Below are 25,877 nucleotides of genomic sequence, written 5' to 3' on the forward strand. Positions count from 1 at the left end.
AACCCTGGGTGGTCACCCAACTCCTAAGAGCCCAGAGGAGGGAGAGAGGCCCCTCCTGCCCTGAGCCCCTCCTCTGCCCCTCTCCCATAGGTTCTCTGTGCGGGTGAACTCCACTGAGCTCTTCCATGTGGATCGACGCGTGTGGACGACCCTGAAGGGCAGGGATGGGCTTCAGGGCCCACGAGAGCGAGCCTTCCACACGGCCAGTGTTCTGGGCAACTACATGGTGGTCTATGGTGAGGAGGTTCTCTGATCCGGCCTGCCTGCCAGGGGCCCAAGCCAGCCCTGAGCTGAGGCTCCCTGCATGAGTGTCCCCACCTCCCCTAGGCTTGCCAGCTGTGCCCCTTTCCTCCTTTCCCAGGGGGCAACGTGCACACCCATTACCAGGAGGAAAAGTGCTATGAAGACGGCATCTTCTTCTACCACCTGGGCTGTCATCAATGGGTGTCAGGGGCTGAGCTCGCCCCCCCAGGAACCCCTGAGGGTGAGTGGCCCCTCTCTTTCCCTGAGGGGCTCCTGTGGGTCACACGTCCCCCCACAGGGAATCTAGGCTCTGGGTAGGAGCCACCTCAGTCCTTCACGATGAATTAGACATCCTATTGGCTCCTGGCCTCAGGAGGCAAACCTGGGCTGGAGGCAGGACTAGAGCATTGTTGCCATGAGATGGGAGGCAGGTACAGCAGTATCATATCTAGGTTCCAATCCAGGTTTTGCCAGTTTCTATGAGAACTGTCCATGAAGAAGTGACTTTTTCAAGGTCACACAGTGGGCAAGTGGCAGAACCAGGAAGGCTGGCCCCAAACAACCATCTGTACAAAAACCATCATATCCTCTCTCTGTGTCTCAACTTCCTCATCTGTAAAATCGGGATTATAATAACACTTAAGCCACTGGGCTGTTGTTAGAGTAAGTTGAGATGACATATAAAGAATGAAGACAGCTTAGTAAGGGGCTAGATTGATTGTCTTTCTGATAGCAGTGACAGTACTGCTGCAGGGCCAGCAGGCTCATGTGGAAGGGGGTGTGGGGAAACCTTTCATACTCATTGGTTCAGAGACTGCTTTGAGAATCAGAAGAGTACCACAGGCCTTCTCCTCAGAAGGATATGTGTGTGTACAAACTGGGCATGCCATTTCAGGAGGCCCATCTATCCTCCTTGTTCCACTGAACAGAAAATCGAGGACTGAGGACAGGCATAAGGAAGAGATATTAACACTTAAGAGATGGTCAAGAGGAAGGGTCCCCAAGGAACCCTGTTTGACCATCAGGAATAAAACCTTGACCTACATTTGAGGCCTCCGGTCCAGGGCTTTTCTGCCTGTCCCTGTCCCTCCTTCAGGCCCCTTCTCTGGGCAGGCCAGAAGGTGAGGTTTCTGGAGGCCTCTTCCTCCTTTGCAGTCTGAGATTCCCTGGGCCAAGTCCCACGTGCTCACAGAGCATACAGGCCAATAAGACGATGAGGGAGTCACCCATCACTGACCACTTCCCCATCAAGTCTCTTGGTTGTAAGTGACAGAAATCCAACCCAACCAGCTTAGGCAAAAAGAAGAATTTCTTGGCTCACTTGAGTGAAAACTCCTGGCTTCGGGCTGGACTGGATCCAGGCGCTCACATGATGGCATCAGCCATTTCTGTCTCCAGTTTTTGGCTGAGTTTACTTCAGTGTCCAGCAGGCCTTGTGTTGCTGGTCACTAGCAGCTCTGGGATTATATCCTACCTTTTTAAAATGCCCAGAGGGAAGAGAGTGCCTTTTCCCCAAGAATTGTAGGAATTGAGTACTATCCCTGAACTAGTCACTGACGCTGATGAGCCTGGGTTAAAGCCCCACTGCTGCCAGAGGCAGGGATGGCTCGACTTGAGCCTTGTGGACTGCAAGTGGGAGAGGGTGGTTTTCCAGAGGAAAATTAGGCTGTCACCAGAAGGGAGGCTGGTGCCAGGCAGACGAAAACAGATGAGAGTCAGGCAGCCTGCCTCAGCTCCCCGAGGGTGGGCTGATAGTTCCATTTAGAGAAGAGGAAACCAAGACTCAGAGAAGTTGAGTCTCTTGCCCAAGGACTCACAGCTGGTCAGTAGTTGATCTACGATTTGAACCCAAGTAAGTGGTAGACCCAGGATCTGAACCCAAGTCTTTCTGACTCGAAAGATCATGCTGTGTCTGAAAGATGATTTGGGCAGAGAGATGAGAGAACCAGAGCTAGTGCAGGGCCAGGCAGGCTGGGAGGGTTTCTTTGGGCAGGTGAAGTTGAAGCAGGAACTGGGAGGCTGGGCTGAGACATAGGAGAGTCAGGGGTAGTTCTCTAAGCAGGGGAGCCATGAGGGGGAGGGCGGGGATTGGGGGTCTCATGTCCTTGGGGGTCTGTATTCTCCTAGGCCGAGCAGCGCCTCCCAGTGGTCGGTACTCACATGTGGCAGCTGTGCTTGGTGGCAGCGTCCTGTTGGTGGCTGGGGGGTACAGTGGCCGTCCTCGCGGGGACTTGATGGCCTACAAGGTGCCCCCCTTTGTGTTCCAGGCACCTGCCCCGGATGTGAGCACTGGGGTGACAGGGAGAGGGTGGCTGGGTAGAAGGTAGCTTGGTTTACACGGATAAGGGAAAAAGTTAGGCGGGGGGTTCCTTAGAGAAGGAGTGGGTGTCCTTAAGGCCATGAGAGGAGGGAGGTTGGTTCCCTGGTTCAGGGGAGGAGGAATGGAGGTCCCTGGGGCTGGGGGAGGAGTGGATGTGGGTCTTCAGGTGCAGAGCAGTCGGGGTTCCCCAGAATGATCACAGTGAGTGGGGCCAGGTGAGCAGGCCCCAGGTCTGAGGAGCCCCTGCTCCACCCCCATCTCCCTACAGTACCACTTGGACTATTGCTCCATGTACACGGACCACAGTGTCTGCTCCCGAGACCCTGAATGCAGTTGGTGTCAGGGGGCCTGCCAAGCTGCTCCACCTCCTGGGACCCCCTCGGGGGCTGTGAGTGACTGTCTAACACTGTCCCCTAACACAGAGACCCAGCCCTCAGTGTCTCCTTCTGCCTATACCGAGTACAGGACATTCCCCCAGTTGGGAGACTGTTTTTCACACCTCAGATCAGCATTTCTGACTCCGGACCCCTGAACATTTGACCCCTCCCCAATCCTTTTGAACTTAGGACCCTGTCTGCAGGTCCCGCAGCCCCTGTCCTCTTGATCCTCCTCATTCCAACCCAGCCTTCAAGTCCCTCCAATTTCCTGACCTCTTCCTCCCCAAGACTCGTGAATCCACAGCCCTTCCCAGGTTTCTTAAGCCCTCGTGGGCATTGACCGCTGTCTCCTCCCCTCCCTTCAGTGTCCAGCTGCCAGCTGCCTGGGCCTGGGCCGCCTCCTGGGCGACTGCCAGGCCTGCCTGGCCTTCAGCAGCCCTGCGGCTCCTCCCCGGGGGCCTGGCGCCCTGGGCTGGTGTGTGCACAACGAGAGCTGCCTTCCTCGGCCTGGTGAGTGTCGAGTGGCACTGTGGGAGGGGTGGTGCCACCCCTCATCCTGACCCCACCCCCACGCTCTGTCCTCACAGAGCAGGCCCGCTGCCGAGGGGAGCAGATCTCAGGCACTGTGGGCTGGTGGGGGCCTGCGCCTGTCTTTGTCACATCCCTGGAGGCCTGCATCACCCAGAGTTTCCTGCCCGGCCTGCACCTGCTCACCTTCCAGCAGCCACCCAACGCCTCCCAGCCTGACAAGGTAGGGAGCTGGGGTATGGGATCCAGCGTGGAGTGTTTGTTGAAGAGCCTGAAGAGTCCTAGGGTTTTCATTTTTCACATGCATCTTCATCACTCTTGTGTTTACCCCGTAAGTCTTTACATTCAAGGGTCTGATTTTCCTTATTGACTTAAAAACATTTTTTTAATTGTGGTAAAATGCACGCAACATAAAATTTACTATTAGTGACATTTAGCACGTTCACAATATTGTGCACCTATCACCACTATCTTGTTCCAGAACCTTCTCATCACCTCAAAAGGACATCCAGGATCCATTAAGTCACCACTCTCCATTCTCCTCTCCCCCGGCCCCTGATCACCACTAACCTGTATTCTGTCCCTGGATTTGCCAACTCTGGATAGGTCATATAAATGGAATCATATAATATGTGGCCTTTTGTGTGTGGCTTGTTTCGGCATGATGTTTTCAAGGCTCATCCACGTAGCATGTGTCAGAACTCATTCCTCTTTATGGCTGAATAATATCCCATGTGTGGCTGGGCCACATCCATCCGTCAGCTGATTGACATTTGGGCTGTTTACACCTTTTGCTTATTGTGAGTAGTGCTGCTGTGAACATTCATGTGCAGGTTTTTGTTTGTGCACCTATTTTCAACTCTTTTGGGTATGTATCTAGGAGCAGAATTGCTGGGTCATGTGATAATTCTATGTTTAACTTCTTGAAGAACCAATTTTGATTTTGATTTTTAAAATAGGTAATATAGTCACATGGTTCAAAAATCACAATGATATAAAAAGTTGAGTTACCACAATAAAATAAATAAATAAATTTAGAAAAAAATGAAAAAAGAAAATTTTTTTCCTCACACACAAAAAAGTCTCTGCTGTCTACCTCACTCCGTACCCCCTCAGTGTGGGAAGCTGTCCCCAGCATCCCCCCAACTCGGAACCACCCTAACTCTCCTCAGAAGATCCATTTGGGTTTCTTTTTTATCCTTCTAGACTCTACTTATTCAAATACCAGTAAATGTGACAGTTATTTTTCTTTCTTGCACAAAAAGTGGAATACTGTGTACACTGTACTGCTACTTCCTTCTTTTCTTAACACATCCTCACAAGCTTCCCATAACAGGACTTAGGAAACACCCTAATTTATTTTTTAACAGCTGCATAATATTCCATTTATATTCTAATGCCGCAGTGCTGTCGTTTATTTAAACAGTCTCCTAGGCTGAACACTTGAGTTGTTCCATTCTTTTGCAGTTACAAAAACACATACTAGCAATAAACCATGTAGTATGCCTGGTGCTTTGAATGCTGGATCTGTACTCTTAAGGGCTTAGGTGGAAAGGCATGGTGTTGTGGAAGAGGCTCCTGAAAGGTCTGGTCCTGGAGTTTAATGGGAGGTCAAGATGAGCAGAGGCTGGGACCCTGTTGTCTGTTGTCTGAATTGGAGTCCTGACTCTTCTCCCAGAGTGACCCTGGCCGAGCTGCCTACCCCCTGCCCCTGGGCTCAGTCTCTCATTTGGTAAAATAGGGAAGGAGGTTGGGTTGCTGTGCCTTTCTGGCTCTGATGTGGCCTTTGAGGTGTGGGGACTGTAGGGGAGTGCCATGCAGAAAGGCACTCACACATACCCCCCTCCCTGGCTGGCACAGGTCTTGATTGTCCGCAGTACGACCATCACCCTGACACCCAGCCCAGAGACCGATGTGTCCCTGGTCTACCGTGGCTTCATCCACCCACTGCTGCCGGGAGGGCCAGGTGGGCCTGGGGCCGAGGACGTGGCCGTGTGGGCCCGGGCCCAGCGCCTACATGTCTTGGCTCGGATGGCCCGTGGCCCTGACACAGAGAACATGGTGAGGCTGCCTGAGACATTCAGGGGCTGTTTATGGGAAATATGGGGCTGGGATGTGTCATGCAGGGCAGGACTGAGGAGAAATTAGAGGTCTGGGATGTGGAGGGAGGGCCCTGCTGTTTTCAGTTGTGAAGAGAATTGGGGGGAATTTTGAAGGTGGGGAAGGTCTGAGTGACCAAGTTAAACTCCCCTGAGGAGGAGGTGGGCCACTTTCAGGTTTGGAGGTGCTGGGAGGTTCTTGGGGTCTAAGGAACCCTGAGGTCCTCCTCCTCTGCCCAAGAGCAGGTAGGTCCTGGGTGGGTTTGGGGCTCTTGGAGGTTTCAGGGATTGGAGGAGGGCGTGGAAAGTTCTGAGGCCCCTGTCTGTCCTCACCCCTGCCCCAGGAGGAGGTGGGGCGCTGGGTGGCTCAGCAGGAGAAGGAGACGAGGCGGCTGCAGCGCCCGGGGTCTGCTCGTCTCTTCCCACTGCCTGGCCGGGGCCACAAGTATGCGGTAGAGATCCGGGGCCAGCTCAATGGCTCGGCGGGCCCTGGACACAGCGAGCTCACCCTGCTGTGGGACCGGACTGGTGTGCCAGGCGGCAGTGTGAGTACCCAGGCCCTGGCCTCTGACCCTACCCCTAGGCCTCAGATCCCCTGGGCTTTCTTAACCCCAGGCCACAAACTCTCACTGCCTTGACCTTGACCTCTTATCCCTTGACTCTTGAACTTTTGGCTTTACCTTGAACCCTCCAGACCCCAACTTCTGACCCCTAGACTCTGACCTGATCTCATATTCTGACCCCTGGCCACATCTCTTACTCCTCCTGCCCTGACTCCGTTGACCTTGACTTCTCCCCTCCACACTTTGACCTCTAATCTCTAGATTCTCCCAAATCCTGATCTTCTTTTGTCTGCTGATGTCCTAAATGCTGACTTTCTATGCACCTGAGCTCTCAGCCTTGTTTGTAAACACTTAAATCTTTAGCTCCAAACTCTGACCCCTATCCCAAACCTTGACTTCTGGCTCTTGACTTAGAGCATGGACCCCTGACCCTCATGTGACCCCTCCCCCAGGAGATCTCCTTCTTCTTCCTGGAGCCCTACCGCTCATCAGCCTGCGCCTCCTACTCCTCCTGCCTCGGCTGCTTGGCAGACCAGGGCTGTGGCTGGTGCCTGACCAGTGCCACCTGCCACCTGCGCCAGAGTGGGGCCCACTGCGGGGCCGATGGAGCTGGTGGGTCCCTGCTGGTGCTGGTGCCTGCCCTCTGCCCACTGTGTGAGGAGCATCGCGACTGCCATGCCTGCACCCAGGTGCCTGCTGGACCACAGAGGGGAGGTCTTAAGATGGAAGCAGCCAAAGCAGGCGACTGGGGAAGGGGAGGGCCCCCCAGGGCTGGCATGGGTAGCTGAGGAGCCCCCTGGGTGGCAGTGGTGGTGGGAGATGGCTGAGGCCATTGTCCTTGATCTGCAGGTGAGAGCTCAGTGGAGAGCAGAAGAGGGGGCTGGAGAGTGGGCGCCTGGCAGTCAGGACTCTCCCCATTGCAGGGGCCAGAAAACCCAGCTCAGCACCTCTTCACCAGAGGGGCATTTATCCGCTCTGGCACCAGAATCCAAGAATAGGTCTTTAGGCCTGCTGTCCCCAGCCGTTCAAATCACCTGGTCAGGCATCCACCTACCTCCATTCTGCATCCTCTCTTTCCCTGGAGGTTCATTCCTTGGAGTGGCAAGGGAACCACAAGGGCTCCATCCGTTTATCCCCCGACTCAGCCACCTGAGTCCCAAGTAGAAAGAGAGCACCTTTCTTCCCCTACTCCACTCTCACCCCCAGTTCACCAGAAGTGCCAGAAGTGCATTTCATCGGCTCTGGTTGGGTCTTGTGCCGACTCCTGGATCAATCAGTGAGGCTTTGGGGAGGGAATGTGGCCCCTGGCCACCTCTGGATCCCAGGGACTTAATCAGCCCCACCTGGACCACACAGAAGGCATGCGACTGCCCAAAATGAGAGTGGGTGCTGAGCTACAGCACCCATGGATGTCGTGAGAGGCAGGCAGCTGGGGAGGGAGGTGGGCTTGGAGGGGTGGTCTTTGGGGCCCGGGCAAGTGAGGGAGGTAGCTGCTTGTTGAGCCGGTGATGGGACTGGGGCTGGAAGCCCTAGGGACAGGGCTGAGGTGGGCTCTTACTCCTCCTCCAACCCGCCAGGACCCCTTCTGCGAGTGGCATCAGAGCACCAGCCGCAAAGGGGACGCGGCGTGCAGCCGGCGGGGCCGGGGGCTGGGTGCCCTGAAGAGCCCGGAGGAGTGTCCCCCACTCTGCAGCCAGTGAGCTCCACCTGGTCCAGGGAGCGGGGGTGTGTGAAGTGGGGTGTGGGCCGCGCTGTGGCATGACCCTGTCCCCACTGCCCACCCCCAGGCGCCTGACCTGTGACGACTGCCTGGCCAACTCGAGCCAGTGCGCCTGGTGCCAGTCCACCCACACCTGCTTCCTGTTTGCCGCCTACCTGGCCCGGTACCCACATGGGGGCTGCCGTGGCTGGGACGATAGGTATGGTCCTGTCTGGGTGGCAAGGGGGAACGGCTCTCGGAGGGGAAGGTGGAGACCATAGAGGGCTGTGACACCTCCACACCTGCCGTCCTGCAGTGTGCACTCAGAGCCACGGTGCAGGAGTTGTGACCGCTTCCTGACCTGCCACGAATGTCTGCAGAGCCATGAGTGTGGCTGGTGTGGCAACGAGGACAACCCCACGCTGGGCCGGTGAGGCTGGTTGGGTGGCAGGGCTGGTGGGGTATTTGGCCCTCCGCCCGTCCACCCTGATCCTAACAGCTGCTCTGTTTCTCTACCCCTTTTCCTTACCATCGTCTCTTTTTCGCCCCCTTCCTCTTTTCTCTCCATTTCTTTCTCTTCTCCCTTTCTGCTCTTTCCCTTTCTCTGTGACTTGTCTTCTCTCATCTTCCCTGCTGTTTTCTTTTTTCTTGTTTTTCTGTATCTGTTTCTGCTTTTCTCTCTTTGTCACTGTTTCCTTGTCTCTGTCTCTTCTGTCTTGTAAAATCTTTTTTATCTAACTTCTCTGGGTTTTTCTCTGTCTCTCTTCCATTTCTCCTTCTGTCTCTGTGCATATTCATATCTCTGTTTCTCTCTGATTGGCCTCCCCTCTTCCTGTCACTGTTTCCCTGCCTCTGTCTCTTGTTTCTTTATCATCTCACCCATCCCCCCTTCAATCTCCCACCCCAAGGTGCCTCCAGGGGGACTTCTCTGGGCCCCTGGGTGGGGGTAACTGCTCCCTGTGGGTAGGGGAGGGCCTGGGGCTGTCCGTGGCCCTCCCTGCCCGCTGGGCATATGCCCGCTGTCCAGATGTGGATGAGTGTCGCCTGGGCCTGGCGCGGTGCCACCTGCGGGCGACCTGCCTGAACACGCCCCTCAGCTACGAGTGTCACTGCCAGCGGGGCTACCAGGGCGATGGAGTCACACACTGCAGCCGCACGTGAGTGGGTGTGGTCTCCATGGTGATGTGCCCCAGGGCCAGGATGCGTGGAGGTGCAGGGAGGGTGATCACCCTGCTGGGGTGCCTCTTGTGGAACCAGCATCCCCACTGAGGCTGGGGTTTTTACCTGGCAGACTAGGCCCTTAGAGTGACAGGGTCCCCAACGTAACACTAGTTACTGTGGAGACGAGTCACTCATGGACTGCAGGCCATAGTCTTCAGCGTTGCCATGGAAATGGAGGAGGACCAAGTTGAAAGGGGTTTTCACAGAGAACAGATCACCAGTGGTGATACGTGGTTGCTATAGAGACAGTGATTATCATGTGTGTTGGAATTACCTTGGAGACAGGGCCACCCACGGAGTCTAGGACTGGAAACAGGCAGTAGCTTTTGATGATGTTGCCATGGAGATGATGGGGTGGAGTGGGGTGACAGGGATGCCTTGAGGGCTCTGGGCTGGTGCAGCCCTTCCCCCACTCCTGCCATGGTCCCTCAGGTGCCTGGAAGACTGTGGTCATGGTGTGTGCAGTGGCCCCCCCGACTTCACCTGTGTGTGTGATCTGGGCTGGACATCGGACCTGCCCCCTCCCACGCCTGCCCCCGGACCTCCTGCCCCCCGCTGCTCCCGGGACTGTGGCTGCAACTTCCACAGCCACTGCCGCAAGCGGGGGCCCGGCTTCTGCGATGAGTGCCAGGGTGAGCAGCCCTCCTCCTGAACTCCCTGGGACTGGCCTCAAGGGAGCCTCCTTCTCGGGGTTCCAGTTTCCTCTTCTCTGCACGGGCTTCTGTGTCCCCTCACCCAGCTCGGGTCCCCTGCCCCATTGCCTGCTCCTGACCCCAAACAAGTTTAAGTGCCACTCGTCTCTTCGGCGGCCTCAGTCCCCCTGTTGAGATTTGCTTATTTTCCCCAACCTGGGCCCTGGTTCGCCTCCTTTGAAGCAGCCAGGTGGTGTCAGGGATCAGTTGGGCCAGTTGGTTGGGCTCCTTCCCGCCCTTTCCCCTGACTCTGTGTCCTGCTGCTGGCGCCTCCACAGACTGGACGTGGGGGGAGCACTGTGAACGGTGCCGGCCCGGCAGCTTCGGCAACGCCACAGGCTCTGGTGGCTGCCGGCCCTGTCAGTGCAACGGGCATGGGGACCCACGCCGAGGCCACTGTGACAACCTCAGCGGGCTCTGCTTCTGCCAGGACCACACTGAGGGTGCCCACTGCCAGCTCTGCTCCCCTGGATACTACGGGGACCCCCGGTGAGCCAGGGGCTAGCCAGGTGGGGCAGGGTGGGGGTGGGGTTAGGAACGTGGCAGGATGGGACAGGACTGGTCTGACGCTGGCTCACCTCCATCTCTCTAGGGCCGGTGGCTCCTGCTTCCGGGAGTGTGGAGGTCGCGCCCTCCTCACCAACGTGTCCTCGGTGGCACTGGGCTCACGCCGTGTTGGGGGGCTGCTGCCTCCAGGTGGTGGGGCAGCGAGAACGGGGACAGGTCTATCCTATTGTGTGTGGGTTGTCTCAGCCACCGAGGTGCTCCAGCCCTGTGCCCCGGGGACCCTCTGTCCCCCACTCACCCTCACCTTCTCGCCTGACAGCAGCACCCCCTGCACGGTGAGCACCAAGGGCACCAGGGTTCAGGCCCATGCCTCCTCCACTCAGTGTGAATCCCCAGACAAACCCTAACCCCCACGTCTCTGTTTCTTTATCCTTCAGACCCCAAGCTCTGTTCCTCAGACCCCCAGCCCTTTGTCCCTAAGTCCATAGACCCTCCCATTTCCCAGATCACTTCCTATTCCCTGGACTCCAATTCTCCATTCTCTAGTCCAGGTATGGTAATATTTGTACCTTGTGTGCCAACTGATCTATTGGCAGTGGCCGCCGGGAGCTGTGTATTGAGAAAGAAGCTCCCGGCGAGAGTGCCTGATTGTTTAGCCATGTCTGCTATGAACAGAGGAGGGGGAATGGTGGTTCCATGCCACAGTTTGACACTATGCCCGGGAGGTTCAAACAGCCTGTTTCCCAGTCTCAGATTGCCTTCTCCTCTTGAGCTCCTCCTCCTCCCTGACCCCCAGCATCCCTCTGATCCTCAACTCTGCACCCCTCCAGCTGAGCTACGTCCTGGCTTTTGATGGATTCCCGCGCTTCCTGGACACTGGTGTCGTCCAGTCGGATCGTAGCCTCATTGCCGCCTTCTGCGGCCAGCGGCGGGACAGGCCCCTCACTGTGCAGGCCCTATCTGGTATGGAGCTGGGGGAAGTGGGACCTCTGTCCTGGGCTATGTATCCCTTGCCCCTGTACCTTGCTGCCTGAGGTGGGCTCAAGACGCAGTGTGACTCTGCCACTGACTTGCTGGGTGACATAATCCTTGCCACTGTTGGGCCTCAGTTTCTTCAGCTGAAGGGCAAATAGAGAGGATTGCACTGGCTGGGCTGCCTCTCTGGAGAGAAGGGCCAAGTGGGACATGTCTTTGGGGCACACAGAATGTGGCTAGTGTGTGAGGGCCCCTGAGCATCTACTCAGTCTGGTGGTTCTTTTTTATTTTAAAGATTTTATTTTTCCTTTTTCTCCCTAAAGCCCCCTGAGTATATAGTTGCATATTTTTAGTTGTGGGTCCTTCTAGTTGTGGCATGTGGGATGCCGCCTCAGCATGGCTTGATGAGTGGTGCCATGTCCATACCCAGGATCTGAACTGGCAAAACCCTGGGCCACTGAAGTGGAGGGTGCGAACTTAACCACTCGGCCATGGGGCCAGCCGCAGCCTGGCGGTTCTTAACCAGGGGTGATTTTGCCCCTTGGGGCATTTGGCTAAGTCTGGAGACATTTTCACTGTTGTGATTGGGGGTGCTATTGGCATCTCGTGGGTGGAGGCCAGAGATGCTGCTGTGCACTCTACAGTGCAGAGGGCAGTCCCCACCACCAAGAATTACCAGGCCCTGTGGTGTCAACAGTGCTGAGAGGTTGAGAAACCTGGCTTAGCCTGGAGATGTACCAGAAATAATTTGTTGCCCATGGCAGTTGAAGGACCCCAGCTTGGAAATGTTTCTGTTCATATTGTAAATCAGAGTGGCTCCAAGGCCGGGAGAGAGAGGGAGAGGGTGTAGTTGTCGTCAGCCTGCTGGTGATTACATGCAACCGTGGACCCCACAGTGAGCAACTGGAACTGCGGGGCCCTTGATTTCATTTCACTCAGCACGTGTTTACAGAGCACTTGCAGTGAGCTAGGCCTGAGCTAGACACTGGGGCTGCGGCAGTGAACGAGGGACACCCGTGCTGCCTTTATGGGCTGAGTGTGTATCACGGGGGCGGGGGGGTGTGAAAACCAGCAGCGAACAAAGTATACTCAGAAGAGTGACCCCTTCACTAAGGGACAGAGGAAATGGAAGGGAGTGGGCTCCTGGCCTGGTCTGGGAGTTGGGGAGGGCTTCTTTGCAGAGGTGAAATTGCTCTTGAGGCCTGAAGGGGGCAGTGTGGGCGAGGAAAGGGAGGAACCCATAGTGCTGGCAAGGGAGGGCTGGGAGAGTGGGAGGGGATGGGGTCAGAGGGCCTGCAGGCCCTTTTTTAAAATAAAAAACACTTGGTATGGAAGCATTTTTTACATACCATGTCATTAATTCCTGCCCCTGCCCGCACTAATCTTTCTAAGGAGACTTGGTTTCGTATAAGACGGTAGGGATTTGTGGAGGGTTTGGAGCTTGACAGTGACGGGCTCAGATTCAGGTTTATAAACGATCACTTGGGCTTCTGTGAAGGGTGGCGTGTAGGGAGCCAAGAGGACCAGTGGGGAGATGCGCTGGTGTCCAGGTGAGCTGGTGAGGAGGTGGCAAGCAATGGGTGACTATGAGAGAGATTGAGATGGCTTTGAAAGCAACGGAACTTGATGGGTTGGGTGAGGGAAAGGGTGTGCGGTGGGCAGGAGAATGGTTAATCACAGCAGTGGTTATAAATTACCATGGTACCTTGCTTCCTTGCCCAGTTACACTGGGTTTCCTCAAACCCTGGGGGTGGAGTGGTGTCCTGGAATGTGACCTTGCTACCAGCCTCTGGCCTCTCTCCCCCAACAGGGCTGCTCGTGCTGCACTGGGAGGCTAATGGCTCCTCGTCCTGGGGCTTCAATGCCTCAGTAGGCTCCGCCCGCTGTGGGTCAGGTGGCCCTGGGAGCTGCCCTGTCCCCCAGGAGTGTGTGCCCCAAGACGAGGCCGCAGGTGCTGGACTCTGCCGATGTCCCCAGGGCTGGGCTGGCCCACACTGCCGCATGGCTCTGTGTCCCGAGAACTGCAATGCCCACAGTGGGGCAGGGACTTGTAACCAGGTATAGGTGGGACAGGGCAAGCCAAGTGGGACAGGGATGGTGATCAGGGCTCCCCCTCGAACTTCCTTCTGCTGTCCCCTAGAGCCTGGGCGTGTGCATCTGTGCTGAGGGCTTCGGGGGCCCTGACTGTGCCACAAAGCTGGATGGTGGGCAGCTGGTCTGGGAGACCCTCATGGATAGCCGCCTCTCAGCCGTGAGTTGTGGACGCCACTCCCCAGGGAGGTGCCACACAGCCCATCTCCAGGATCATCCTTTCCTCCTCCACTCCTGGGACCACCTCCTAGACCCTACTCCCAGCCTGACACTTTCTCGTGACCTTAGCCTCACTCCTCACATTTCCACCCCCACCCCTAGGACACTGCTAGCCGCTTCCTGCACCGCCTGGGGCACACCATGGTGGAGGGACCTGATGCCACCTTGTGGATGTTTGGGGGCCTGGGCCTGCCCCAGGGGCTCCTGGGAAACCTGTACAGGTGAGGACTGCCTTGGGGAGAAGGGATACCTGAATGAGAGGTCACCTCAGGGGATGCTGAGATGTCTGTCATGTAAGAGTCCCTTCAGGGGGGTGCAGAAAAACATCTATAGATGAAGGACACCCCAAAGGATGCTGGGACACTTGTCACAGGAGGCTCATCTCAGAGACTGGGATACTTATTTGGGTGGGGCTACCCTGGGGGATGGTAAGATGACTGTCATAGGAGGGTCACCCTAGGGGATGTTGTGGTACTCGTTGGGGAGTCACCCTAGGGGATGCTGGGATGACTGTATAGTGAGGCTGCTTTTTTGCTTCTCTGCCCCAGGTACTCAGTGAGTGAGCGGCGGTGGACACAGATGCTGGCAGGAGCTGAGGACGGGGGCCCAGGCCCCTCACCCCGCTCCTTCCACGCAGCCGCCTACGTGCCTGCTGGCCGTGGTGCCATGTACCTGCTGGGGGGCCTCACAGCTGGGGGCGTCACCCGCGACTTCTGGGTCCTCAACCTCACAACCCTGCAGTGGCGGCAGGAGAAGGTGAGCATCTCCACCCTCCCCCAGCCCCAACAAGCAGGCTCTAGCAAAGAAGGCCACACCAGCTCCTGCCAGCTTCACCCCCAGAGGAAGTAGCTTCCTCTTAGGGCTCCAATGAAAGTCCTGGGATTGAATTTCATTGGCCATCCTGGGTCCCATTGTATTCCTGAGCCAATCCCTGGCTGAGGGGATGTGATGCACTGGTCAGCCAGACTGGGACCCAGCCCACTGTGGAGTGGATACAGTCAGCCCCATGCAGCCAGAGTGAGAACAGAGGAGCAAGGGCTTCCCAGAGGAACACCAGGTTGCACCTACCTGACAAAGTGACACTGAGCAGGCAGAAATAGCAGGAGGTCTGCTGCACACCTGCTGGGACCAGGGCTGGTCAGAAGGCCTGAGGTCTGACCAGCCCCAGGAAGCTCACTACTTCTTTAGTGGTTCACAGGGAGTGTGAGGAGCTCTGAGTCTTGCTTCTACCTACCTTGCTTCTACCCCTGATGACCCCTGACCTCTGGCACCTGCACCCCTGTGACTGCCCTCCATCCCCCAGGTCCCTCAGACCGTGGAGCTGCCAGCAGTTGCTGGTCACACCCTGACTGCCCGCCGAGGCCTGTCTCTGCTCCTGGTGGGCGGTTACTCCCCCGAAAATGGCTTCAATCAGCAGTTGCTTGAGTACCAGCTGGCGACTGGCACCTGGGTATCTGGAGCCCAGAGTGGGACACCCCCCACAGGTGGGGCTGGGACAGGGAGGGCACAGCACCTTTGACCTCCTGGCCATCTAGGGCTTTGTGTAGGCTCTATTCACTCCTGTGCTCTGTGGTCACTGCCCTCTATACCTTGTTATCTCCTGTCTCTCCCCTAACCCCTACCCCCAGATTCTCAGGATGCCATCTCTTGAGAAGTTCAGTTTCTCTCTTTACCACTCCCAGACTCCATGAGAAGCTGCCCACCTCCTGCCCAGTAATGCTGGGTCACCGTCTCCCTCCCCCCAGGTCCCACATCACTGCCCCTCAGGTACTCTTTCTCTACCTCTCATTCTGCATTCTTTGATCCCTGTCCCCCAGGACATCCTGGTCACCCTGTCTCCCTCTCTTCTTCTTTCCCAGAGTCTCTAAAAGTTGTCCTTTAGAACCGAAGGAAAGGGAGGGGTTGAGAAGGGCTCCTCCGTCTCTGACCTCAGGGCTGGTAGGGTGGTGTTATGGTCACCAGAAGGGGAGCCTGGAAGGTGGGGGGCATTCTTGGTCATCAGCCCTTCCCCCAGTCTCTGTGCTCACTCGTCCCCCCAGGTCTCTATGGTCATTCTGCGGTGTACCACGAGGCCACCGACTCCCTCTACGTGTTTGGGGGTTTCCGTTTCCATGTGGAGCTGGCAGCCCCATCCCCTGAGCTCTACTCCCTGCACTGTCCTGACCGCACCTGGAGCCTGCTGGCCCCTTCGCAGGGGGCAAAGGTCAGGAAAAGAGGTGCAGATATATGGATCTTAGCGGCAGAAGGGAGGACCCCTTTCCCAGTGTCCCAGGGCCTGGCTCGACCCTGGATTCCCACTCCCTTTCCAGTCCCCTAAACTGAATTGTGGCACCCCAAGGCCCCCCTTTCTGCATCTGTGACTTGGAGGAAGAAATCCTAGACCAGAAGGTCGGAGGCCTGGGTTCTCCTCCAGCTTTGCCCTGCTCTTGGTGTGGCCCTGGCAGGTGCCTCCCCTTCCTGGCCTCCCATCTATAAAATGTAGGACTGAGGCTGCTTGTATTTCCTGCCTTCAAGGCCAAAGGAGCCAGTGGGTGGGAGAACGTGAAACCCCAGATGTGCTGGTTAGAGACAATTGCGTTTTCCATCCGTAAACATATTTCCAAGCCCTTCTTGGGGCTGGACTGCAAGGGAGGCAGACGTAAGAGACACAAGTCTCACCCCAGCACACCCCAAGTCCAGCTGGCAAGGTCACACAGGAAACATGGGGTTCATCTCAAGCAGTCCAGGCCAGGTTTTTGGGGAACAGCACAGGACATGATGGTTCTGGGAGTTTGGGGAAAGGAGGTGGCTCTGGGGCTGCTCTGAGGAATGAGGGAGGTTTCCTAGAGGAAGGTGGTGAGGTTTGAGGAAGGTTAGGATTGGGTGGGCTGGTGGGGGCTGGGGTGTGGGGAGATTTGGGGTGGTGGGTGGGCTTAGAGGGAGCATTGTGAGCAGAGGACTGTGGGCTCTGACAGGCCATCCTGCCGCCTCTCTTCCCACCAGCCCCGCCCCCGACTTTTCCACGCCTCAGCCCTGCTAGGTGACACCATGGTGGTCCTTGGGGGGCGCTCGGACCCCGACGAGTTCAGCAGCGATGTTCTGCTCTACCAGGTCAACTGCAACGCCTGGCTCCTGCCCGACCTCACCCGTAAGTCCGTCACTCTCCCTGGGGGCCTGTCCTGGACCTCCACTCATTAGGAGTCACTCAGGCCCCTTCAGGCCCACCAGCAAAGCTGCTGTTCCCTCCATGTTATCTAAACACTGACAGAGATGCCCTCCTTCGTTTTTCTTTTTGTTAAAAAAGTTTATTAAGAAATTGTTTGAAACATCTGATTATAAAAATAATGACATTAATTGTATATAAGTTGTGAAATAGGAAGAAACAAAATCCTGCATAACCTTACTCTCTAGAGACAAGGACTACTATATGTGAGGATGTTTCCTTCCAGGATCTGAGTTCATAGGTTAGAAAGGGGCTTTGTCTTGCCTTTTTGTTTCCCTTCCCGTTGTGACTGACTGTGCGTGTGTTTCTGGGCCTGTCTCCTTTTCTTTTTGCCTCTCTCTCTGAACCTCTGTCTCTGATTCTTTTTTTCTCGTAATCTATCTTTTCCACTACTCTGTGACTCTTATTTTTTTTTGGGGATTTTAAAAAATTAAGGTGAAATTCACATAACAAAATTAACAATTGTAAAATTAACGATAGGTGGCATGTAGTACTTTTAGAATCTTGTGCATCCACCACCTCTATTTGGTTCTAAAACATTTCTCTCCAGTGTTATTTCACTCTTTCTGTTCCCTTTTTTCCTGTTTGTGTGTCTCTCTCCTTCTCTTTTGTCTTGCCATCTGCATCTGATTGTCTTGTCTGGCCCCATCTCTCTTCTCTGTGTCTTGCTGTGTCTGTCTCTGCTGTCATTAGACTGTGTCCCTGTTCAGTGTCCCTTTCTGACTGGCATCTTTCTGTGGGTCTCTTCCCTGAGTCTCCTGCTTTCTTGTGTACCCTCACTCTGTCACTCTGCTTCTCTGTCTCTAAACGTTCTGTCTTTCCCCAGGCCCAGCCTCTGTGGGGCCTCCGATGGAGGAGTCTGTGGCCCACGCTGTGGCGGCAGTGGGGGGCCGCCTGTACATCTCAGGGGGCTTCGGAGGAGTGGCCCTGGGCCGCCTGCTGGCTTTGACCCTGCCCCCTGACCCCTGCCGCCTGCTGCCCTCACCCGAAGCTTGTAACCAGTCTGGGGCCTGCACGTGGTGCCACAGGGCCTGCTTGTCCGGGGACCAAGCCCATAGGTAACCATGGCAACTGGCCGCCCATGGGCACATGGTGCTGGTGCCCTCCAAAAGGAGTTCTGTGCTAGGTCAGGCTTGGGGGAGGCTTCAGGAGGGTACCATCTGGTTGGGGTATCAGTTCACATGGGAAAATGGGTGGTTCATCACAGGCAGGGCGGGGTGGGGGACCCCAGAGTTGGAAGCCCTGCTTGTGGACTTGGGCATCATCCAAGAATGCTTCCTAGAGGAGCTGGGCTGAAAGGGCCCTAACAGAGCAGTAGAGTTTACACCAGCGAAAGTTCAGAAGTGGGGCTGCACCTGGCATTTGAGAGACCATCTGCATCTGTGTTGGGGAAAATGAGACTGGAAAGGTGAGTGAGGTCAGCTCAGAAAGAACTTTCAGTGCCCAGCCAAGGCCGTGGGCTACGTCCAGATCCACCGACGTCTCATCTGTAGTTCGGGAATCCAGACATCTCAGGAAGCTGGAAGTGCTGTCCTGGGTTTAGCACAAACTCATTTGGCTGCATAGTCATTCTGAGCAGTATGAGGCTGCTAATTGGCTTTATTTGTCCCATTAAATGTGTCACTGTGTTTACTGCAGAAATATTAAAGGGTTTGATTTATGGGGTGCTCCCCAGAATCCACTAGGAAAGTTATCTAACTGTGGGACAGCCTACTGCTTTTCTAAAATATGGAAAGTTCTGAAACACCTGGGCCTTCAGGGATTTTGGGTAAAGGATTATGGACCTCCACTGTGGGTGATGGGGAGCCATGGAAGGTTTGAGCAGGAGAGGGCAGGGGCAGGCCTGGGCAGAAAGACCCTGGGGTTGTTTTGAAGGAGGGAGTGGTGAGTGGAGGTTATAGGTGGAGACTGGAGAGGAGGCTGGGGTGACAGGAAGCGGCCTGAACTGGGCAAGGGACAGCAGGGGTGGAGAGGAGGGGACAGTCAGAGAGAAATTCATGAGGCAGAAGGCCTCAGTGGCTGGAAGGGCAGGAGAACGTGGAGTATTGTCCAGTGTCTCTGGCCCGAGTGACATGCGGACGTGGGACCATTACCAGGTAGGGTGGGGGAAGGAGCAGGTTTGGAAGGCCTGTGCTGAGTCCAGTTTGGGATACACGTTGGGGCCTGCAGGACGATGTCCAGGAGGCACCAGGAAGAGGTGAAGGTGGGAAGAGGAAGGATGGGGCCTGGCTGGGTGTGATGAGCCTGGCCTCATGCCTTCCCAGGCTGGGCTGTGGGGACCCCCCATGCTCCCCAATGCCTCGCTCCCCTGAGGAATGTCGACGTCTCCGGACCTGCAGTGAATGCCTGGCCCGCCATCCCCGGACCCTTCAGCCTGGAGATGGAGAGGTGAGTGGTGTGGGGCTGGGAGGGAGGAGTGTCTCAGGAGCCACCTGGCTCTTCAGCTGGACTTGGATGGGAGGAGCTGGGTCAGGAGGGGTGCTGGGGGCCTTGAGGACCCCACTAAGCCCGTATTGCCTGCCAGGCATCTGCCCCCCGCTGTAAGTGGTGTACCAACTGCCCTGAGGGCGCCTGCATCGGACGCAATGGGTCCTGCACCTCAGAGAATGACTGTCGGATCAACCAGAGAGAAGTCTTCTGGGCAGGGAACTGCTCGGAGGCCGCGTGCGGGGCCGCAGACTGTGAGCAGTGCACCAGGGAGGGCAAGTGCATGTGGACACGGCAGTTCAAGAGGACAGGTGAGTGCTAAGGCTTTGTCTCTGAGACGAGAATTTAGGGGCCTGGACTCCTGGGTGAAAGGGAGGAGGGGCTGGGGGCCTGGATTAGATTGGGTTCTAATCCCTGTGCCCACCACCCCAGGGGAGACCCGCCGCATCCTCTCAGTGCAGCCTACCTATGACTGGACATGCTTCAGCCACTCTCTGTTGAATGTGTCCCCAATGCCGGTGGAATCATCGCCCCCACTGCCCTGCCCCACCCCCTGTCACCTCCTGCCCAACTGCACCTCCTGCCTGGACTCCAAGGGTGCAGACGGGGGCTGGCAGCACTGTGTGTGGAGCAGCAGCCTCCAACAGGTACTGGCACCTGGCCAGGTGTCCAGGTGCTCCTCTTCTCTGCCCTGGCACCACCCTTTCTCTGCTACCTCCTCCTCTGTCCTACTTCCTCCCGTATTTCCCTAGGTTTGGTCCCAGCCTCACGCTTTCTTTTCTTCCACTTTCTCTTTTCTTCTCCTGACATCTCTTTCTTCCCTCCTTGCCTCATGGGTCTCCCTGTCGTGTCTTCTCACCACATTCCTGTGCCACCTTCTGGACTCCCCAGCCCCTGTGTCTCTCCAGCTCTTGTTCAAGTTCTCCCTGTGCCATCCTTCCCATGACTCATACCATCTCCCCTCTTCCCCCCCAAACCTTTCCGTTTCCCTCCTCCATCTCTTTATTTCTCTGCTTTTGGAACTCTTAGTTGTAAGAAACAGAAAGCCACAAGAGCTGGTTTTGTTATAAGGAACTGGGGGTATTTGATGGAATCTTAGGACACGAAGTACTCCTTTTCTGTCCTCGGGCCACATAGCCTCTCATCTCAGCTGTTCTCTGCATGTCTCCATCCTCCAGTTTCTCTCGACTTGATCTGAACGTACACAGACTCAAATGGGAGCCCTGAGTCTATGACCCTCAGTCTGTGTGACTTTCTAATTCTAGAGACCATGCTTGGTCCAGTGAGATGTGGCCAGGGATGGGTAGGCGCACATGTTCAAATGTGGCAGTTCAGACCCACCCCTCATCCATGGCTGTGGACTGGAGATGGTTCTTGAAGGCGGGCATTGTCTGGGGCAGCACTGTATGTGCCAATGACAGTCTGCCCCTTGGCTACCCAGCACTTGCTCTCTCATAAAGTCCATTCCCCAAAGATGCCTCTGCCCAGCATGATTTAGCTGTCCCAAGGGCAGACACAAGGCATTCGCTCCCCACCCCATCCTAGTGGGAGACAAGCAAGATTCACCTCCTGCTGTCACACCCAAAAGCAATATCAGTGGGCAGAGTTCCGAGTCTCTGATTTCCACTGATGTCCACTCCTCATTCATCTTTATTGTGCAAGACCCAGTCAAGGTGTGACTACTCACCGTCTCACAACCCATGAGCCTCTGTGAGTCTTTGGTAAAATAGGAGTGATATCACAGACCATCTGGGGTGTTTTCCAACACCAACAACCAATTCTCCAGACACCAAGTGGGTGTCCAACAATTCACTTCACTTCTGACACAATCTACCCGCAGTTAGCCTCAGATCCCACAAGGCAAAGGGCTCAGTCTCACAAGACTGCCGCCACTTCAGACGCCAGTCACCAATCCAGGCCACCTGCACTTCTGATGACCAGCTGTAAATCACAGGTTCCCACCACCCCCTCTGCAGGTTTGATAATTTGCTAGAACTGCTCGCAGGACTCGAAGGAACATTTGCTTACCAATACTGGTTTATTATAAAGGATGCAACTCAGGAAGAGCCAAATGACAGAAACAAATAGGGCAAGGTGTGGGGGTTGTGGAACTTCCACGCCCTCTTCTGGGTGTGCCATCTTCCCAGTGGATGTGTTCAGCAACTCTGAATCTTGTTGTTCCAGAGTTTTTATAGGGCTCAGTCTCCAACTCCACCTCCAGGTCTGTTGGTGGGGCTGAAAGTCCCAACCCTCTAAATCGCTTGTCTTTCTGGTGACCCCTCTCGAGGCACTCATTAGCATAAACTCAGGTGTGAAAGGGGTTCCTTATGAGTAACCAACGGCATTCCTAACACTCAGGAAATCCCAAGTGTTTTAGTAGCTCTATGCCAGGAGCTGGGGACAAACACCAAATATATTCCCATGGTGTACCACACCGTGCCATAGGCAGCTTGTACAAATTAAATGGGAGAACATATTTAGAGCATCGAGCAGTGCCCGTACTTCAGTGAAAACTTAGTAATGCCCGAGGTTCTGCCCACAGGGAGGATTCCCAATCTCCACAGTCTCGGACACACCTAGAGGCTCCGTACTGGGTAGGGGGTATCCCCCTGCGGCGTTGGTCTCTAACAAACAAAGGCCTCTCGTCTCCAAGGCTGGGGTCCTTCTGGTGATCCAGGTTCTTCCCAAATATTGCTGAGATTTCCATTATTTGTCTTTGTGGGGCCTCCAGGAACCAGAAGGCAACCCCAGAGAGCCTGTTGTCATGCGCTGCTCCCCCAGCCCCTCTCTGCCTGCCAGGCTCGCAGGGTAGCTCAGGAGGTGGGAGGCAGGAGGAAGTGGTGGGGTCGGTCAACTGGAGAGCATGGAGTCAAGGCTGCATGTGAATGTGACTTCTGCTGGATTTTCTGATTTCTATGAAATCTCCTAGTTAAAGTGTCAGCTCAAGTTTTTTAAAACCCCTACCATGCAGATCAGGTATAACAGATATGCAGGCCAACCTGTTATGATTTGGCCGAAGGGCAGCCATATTTTAACCATCCTGCTTGTTCTTTTGAATGACTGGCTTCGAAGCCTGGGGCAGGCAACCAAGTGTTCTCTTCCTGGCCGACTTCCTTCCTCCTTCCCCTTCTCCCTGCACCACATTCTGCACTGAACGCCTTGCTTGTGCTGGGCACTCTGCCAGGCGGTGGGCATATGGCAACAGATGAGCTGAGGTCCTGCTCTCAGAACTTAGGTTCCTGCATCTCCTCCAGGAATACAGGAAATGCAGTTTGCAGTGTTGGGCAGCATCACATTTGGCCACTAGGGAGGTCACGGCACAAAGCGCTGTGCAGACTGGAGACTCGGGCATCTCTCCACCCGTCCCAGATTGCCCTGCTGTCTGCCAATGGGTGCACTAAATTTAGATCTGGGAGCCAGCCTGGCAGAGAATTTGGCTCTGACGGTTCAGCTCGGCTCAGCTCATCCCTGGCCCTAACCCTCAGTGGGCTCTGAGCTCCGGCCACAGCAGTCAGGGTTTCTATTTCAGAATTGCGTGGGGGCCTTGCTGAGTGCTTTCAGACAGCCAGCCTAGACCCGTCTCTTTCCTCTTATTCTTTACTTAAGGTCTGAGCCGTAAATAAAATGCTCTCTTACACTGAGGTGAGGTCCCAGAGTCTGAGCCTCGTTGTGTACCTCATCTGGGTCCCACGACGTGATAAGTGATGGCGTGTGAGCTGCTGTGCAGCCCCGACCACAGTCTCCTCAGCTTCCCAGCCTGGGGTGAGAGGATCCTGTTGCCCCAGCAGCCAGGTCTACATTTTTTCTAAGCGACTTAGTGGCTTGCAACCCCCCTCCTGAGACTAGGGATCATTACCTTCCTTTGATTGTAAGAAACAGCTGTGTGCTAAGTGAGGTGGGTGAAGGGGACTCATGGCACCAATGCAGTAGAACCTCTGGACCCCAGGGTGGAAAATGCAGTCAGGCCTTACCGGGGACTGGAAATGGGGCCTGGAAAGCCGCCTCTGCCTGAGTGTGTGGTTCTCATGTCTGCTTCCTTCTGCATCTGCTTGTTTCCTGCCTCTCTCTGTTCTCTTCCTTTGCTGTTGTTTGCTCTTGCAAATGGCCCTGCCAGCCCTAGTCTACACAATCTTCTAGTTTCAAGGACATCTCCAGCTGCCTGACTTCCAGTCTGGACTTTTAGTTGCAAATGCCTGAGAGAGAGAGAATGTGATGACCCCATCTAATGTCTACTTTGATCCACTCGGCTGTGGCCAGGGAGGGGTGAGACCTCTGAGAAGAAGAAGCAGTCCAGGAAGATAGCCAGGATGTGTTCGTTTGACTCTCTTTCTCTGCTGTTTCCCCTTCCCTGTACAGTGTCTGAGCCCCTCCTACCTGCCCCTGCGGTGTATGGCTGGAGGCTGCGGGCGGCTGCTCCGGGGACCCGAGAGCTGCTCCCTGGGCTGTGCGCAGGCGTCTCAGTGTGCCCTGTGCCTGCGGCGTCCCCACTGTGGCTGGTGTGCCTGGGGGGGCCAGGATGGGGGCGGCAGCTGCCTGGAGGGTGGACTCAGCGGCCCCCGTGAGGGTGAGATGGTGTTGGGTGTCGGGTGAGAGGGGCTGGCCCTTGCCTGGGGTCTGGTGCAGAGAACATGGGGCTATCTCAGAGGTGGGGCTCAGGAGAAGTAGGAGCCAGGGCCTGGGTGGCTAGGTGGGCGGTGCAGAGGACCCCAGGTGAGGCCATGTATCCCCATACCAGGGCTGACCTGTGGGCGACCTGGGACCTCCTGGGCCTTCCTCTCCTGCCCCCCTGAGGACGAGTGTGCCAATGGGCACCACGACTGCAACGAGACGCAGAACTGCCACGACCGGCCCCACGGTTACGAGTGCAGCTGCAAGACGGGCTATACCATGGACAAGTGAGGCTGCTGTCAGACCAGGGCTGGGGACCCAAGGTGGGGCGGGCTGGGCAGAGTAGGGGAATTTGTCGGGAGCAGTAGAGGATGAGCCACAGGCCAAAGGACCACAGCAGGAAGGAAGAAAACAGTGCAAGGAGTGGAGGTGGTGGGACTGACCCAAGAGGGTGTGAGGGTAGGGGGCTGGGTCATGGAGGGGCAAGGTTGGTGAGTTTAATAGGGTACCTGGCAAGAGGAGGTGTCGCAGGCTAGCTCCTGAGGAAGGCAGTGGGCTGGTCCCTGGAGGGAGAGTGACAGAACAGACCAGGGATGCAGAACAGTTGAGCAGATGGTGGGATGGTGAGTGGCGACCTGTCGTTGGGAGGGGGCGGCTGCAGCCCTGCTCTGACTCCTGCCCACCCCTGCAGTGTGACGGGGCTGTGCCGCCCCGTGTGTGCCCAGGGCTGTGTGAATGGCTCATGCGTGGAGCCTGACCACTGCCGCTGTCACTTCGGCTTTGTCGGCCGCAACTGCTCCACAGAGTGTCGCTGCAATCGCCACAGCGAGTGTGCCGGCGTGGGGGCCCGTGACCACTGCCTGCTCTGCCGCAACCACACCAAGGTGGGCCACGCGGGACCTTAGACCCGACCCCAGGACCTGGCTCTTCCTTGCCTTCAGCCCACGCTCAGGCCTCTTGAGCCTTGTTCCAAGCCCTGATAAGCCAGGCTCAGGGAGGAGGTGGCATAGCCCTATCTGGGGAGGTGTGAGAAGACTTTGGGGTTTGTATCACAGAGGGGCTGCCCTGGAATAGTGGCCAGAGTTGGCGCTGGGCCAGGGAGGGTGGTCACATGAAGGAGGATTTGGGAATGTTTAGGGAAGGGCTTTCTGAGCTCAACACTTTGGGCTGTGGGGGAGTGAACACCCCTCCCCCCGCCCCCGCCCCCTGTCACTGGGGTGAAGGCAGAGAACTAAATCGAAGATAGCCTGGGATTGCCCAAGCCAAGTGCTGCAGCCCTACCGCCCTCCCGTGGTGCTCTCAGAACCTGCTCCCTCCCTACTCTCATGCCCCTGTGATTTCCCAAACCTCCTGATCACCCTGTCTCTGGTTTCTAGGGCAGCCACTGTGAGCAGTGTCTCCCACTGTTCGTGGGTTCAGCTGTGGGTGGTGGGACCTGCCGGCCCTGCCATGCCTTCTGTCGTGGCAACAGCCACGTCTGTGTCTCCAGGAAGGAGCTCGAAATGGCCAGGAGGGAGCCAGAGAAGTACTCGCTGGATCCAGAGGAGGTAAAAGAGGCTAGGGTCCCAAGTTCCTGGACCTGCGGGAGGAGAGGCCGGGGGTCTGAATTCCTGGGTCTGAGGGAGGAGGGAGCTGTTCATGCCTTTTCGTGATCACTCTGTCCTTCCTTGACCAGATTGAAAACTGGGTGACAGAGGGTCCTAGTGAAGACGAGGCAGTGTGTGTGAGCTGCCAGAATAATAGCTATGGGGACAAGTGTGAGAGCTGCCTCCACGGCTACTTCCTCCTGGACGGGAAGTGCACCAAGTAAGTGGAAGGGGGGCCTGGGACCCTTGCCCTGCTCACTAGGAATCACTCCTCTCCCCAGTCAGACTCCCCTCCCCACTCGTCTGCCCTCAGTCAGGAGAGGATGAAATCCCCAGGGAGCCCCCAGGCTGGGGCAGAGGTTGGGGGCAATCAGCTAGACTCAAGTGGGAGACCCCTTGCCTCAGAGGCCAATGCTGAAACACAGGCTACAGAGCAGCCCCGATGGAGACTAGTGGGCAAGAAGAGAGAGCCGCTGGAGGAGAGGCCTCAAGACAGCCTCCCCATTCCGTCCCCTTCCTT

The 25,877-nt window shown here is 56.2% G+C and overlaps 2 protein-coding genes across 4 annotated transcripts in view; both read left to right on the forward strand.

Annotated features, from left to right (window-relative positions):
• The window catches only part of LOC124251347 (carcinoembryonic antigen-related cell adhesion molecule 1-like), a 1,036,279-nt gene that overhangs the window by 583,294 nt on the left and 427,108 nt on the right, over positions 1-25,877 (forward strand). The gene's annotated exons all lie outside the window — the stretch shown is intronic.
• The window catches only part of MEGF8 (multiple EGF like domains 8), a 39,933-nt gene that overhangs the window by 8,740 nt on the left and 5,316 nt on the right, over positions 1-25,877 (forward strand). For all 3 annotated transcript variants that reach the window (XM_046684048.1, XM_046684046.1, XM_046684047.1), the window contains exons 7-39: positions 91-236; positions 362-484; positions 2,371-2,525; positions 2,832-2,951; positions 3,306-3,450; positions 3,528-3,691; positions 5,329-5,529; positions 5,912-6,112; positions 6,583-6,819; positions 7,708-7,826; positions 7,918-8,049; positions 8,146-8,259; positions 8,738-8,986; positions 9,483-9,682; positions 10,021-10,231; positions 10,335-10,584; positions 11,080-11,212; positions 13,035-13,282; positions 13,365-13,475; positions 13,637-13,755; positions 14,083-14,290; positions 14,838-15,018; positions 15,574-15,737; positions 16,517-16,661; positions 17,563-17,794; positions 19,001-19,124; positions 19,261-19,474; positions 19,596-19,810; positions 23,520-23,727; positions 23,899-24,058; positions 24,463-24,655; positions 25,148-25,318; positions 25,447-25,577. In XM_046684048.1, the coding sequence (XP_046540004.1) occupies positions 91-236; positions 362-484; positions 2,371-2,525; positions 2,832-2,951; positions 3,306-3,450; positions 3,528-3,691; positions 5,329-5,529; positions 5,912-6,112; positions 6,583-6,819; positions 7,708-7,826; positions 7,918-8,049; positions 8,146-8,259; positions 8,738-8,986; positions 9,483-9,682; positions 10,021-10,231; positions 10,335-10,584; positions 11,080-11,212; positions 13,035-13,282; positions 13,365-13,475; positions 13,637-13,755; positions 14,083-14,290; positions 14,838-15,018; positions 15,574-15,737; positions 16,517-16,661; positions 17,563-17,794; positions 19,001-19,124; positions 19,261-19,474; positions 19,596-19,810; positions 23,520-23,727; positions 23,899-24,058; positions 24,463-24,655; positions 25,148-25,318; positions 25,447-25,577 (5,724 nt within the window). The remainder of the gene's footprint in view (positions 1-90; positions 237-361; positions 485-2,370; positions 2,526-2,831; positions 2,952-3,305; positions 3,451-3,527; positions 3,692-5,328; positions 5,530-5,911; positions 6,113-6,582; positions 6,820-7,707; positions 7,827-7,917; positions 8,050-8,145; positions 8,260-8,737; positions 8,987-9,482; positions 9,683-10,020; positions 10,232-10,334; positions 10,585-11,079; positions 11,213-13,034; positions 13,283-13,364; positions 13,476-13,636; positions 13,756-14,082; positions 14,291-14,837; positions 15,019-15,573; positions 15,738-16,516; positions 16,662-17,562; positions 17,795-19,000; positions 19,125-19,260; positions 19,475-19,595; positions 19,811-23,519; positions 23,728-23,898; positions 24,059-24,462; positions 24,656-25,147; positions 25,319-25,446; positions 25,578-25,877) is intronic.

This window comes from Equus quagga, chromosome 13, assembly GCF_021613505.1.
Source record: "Equus quagga isolate Etosha38 chromosome 13, UCLA_HA_Equagga_1.0, whole genome shotgun sequence".
NCBI lineage: Eukaryota > Metazoa > Chordata > Mammalia > Perissodactyla > Equidae > Equus > Equus quagga.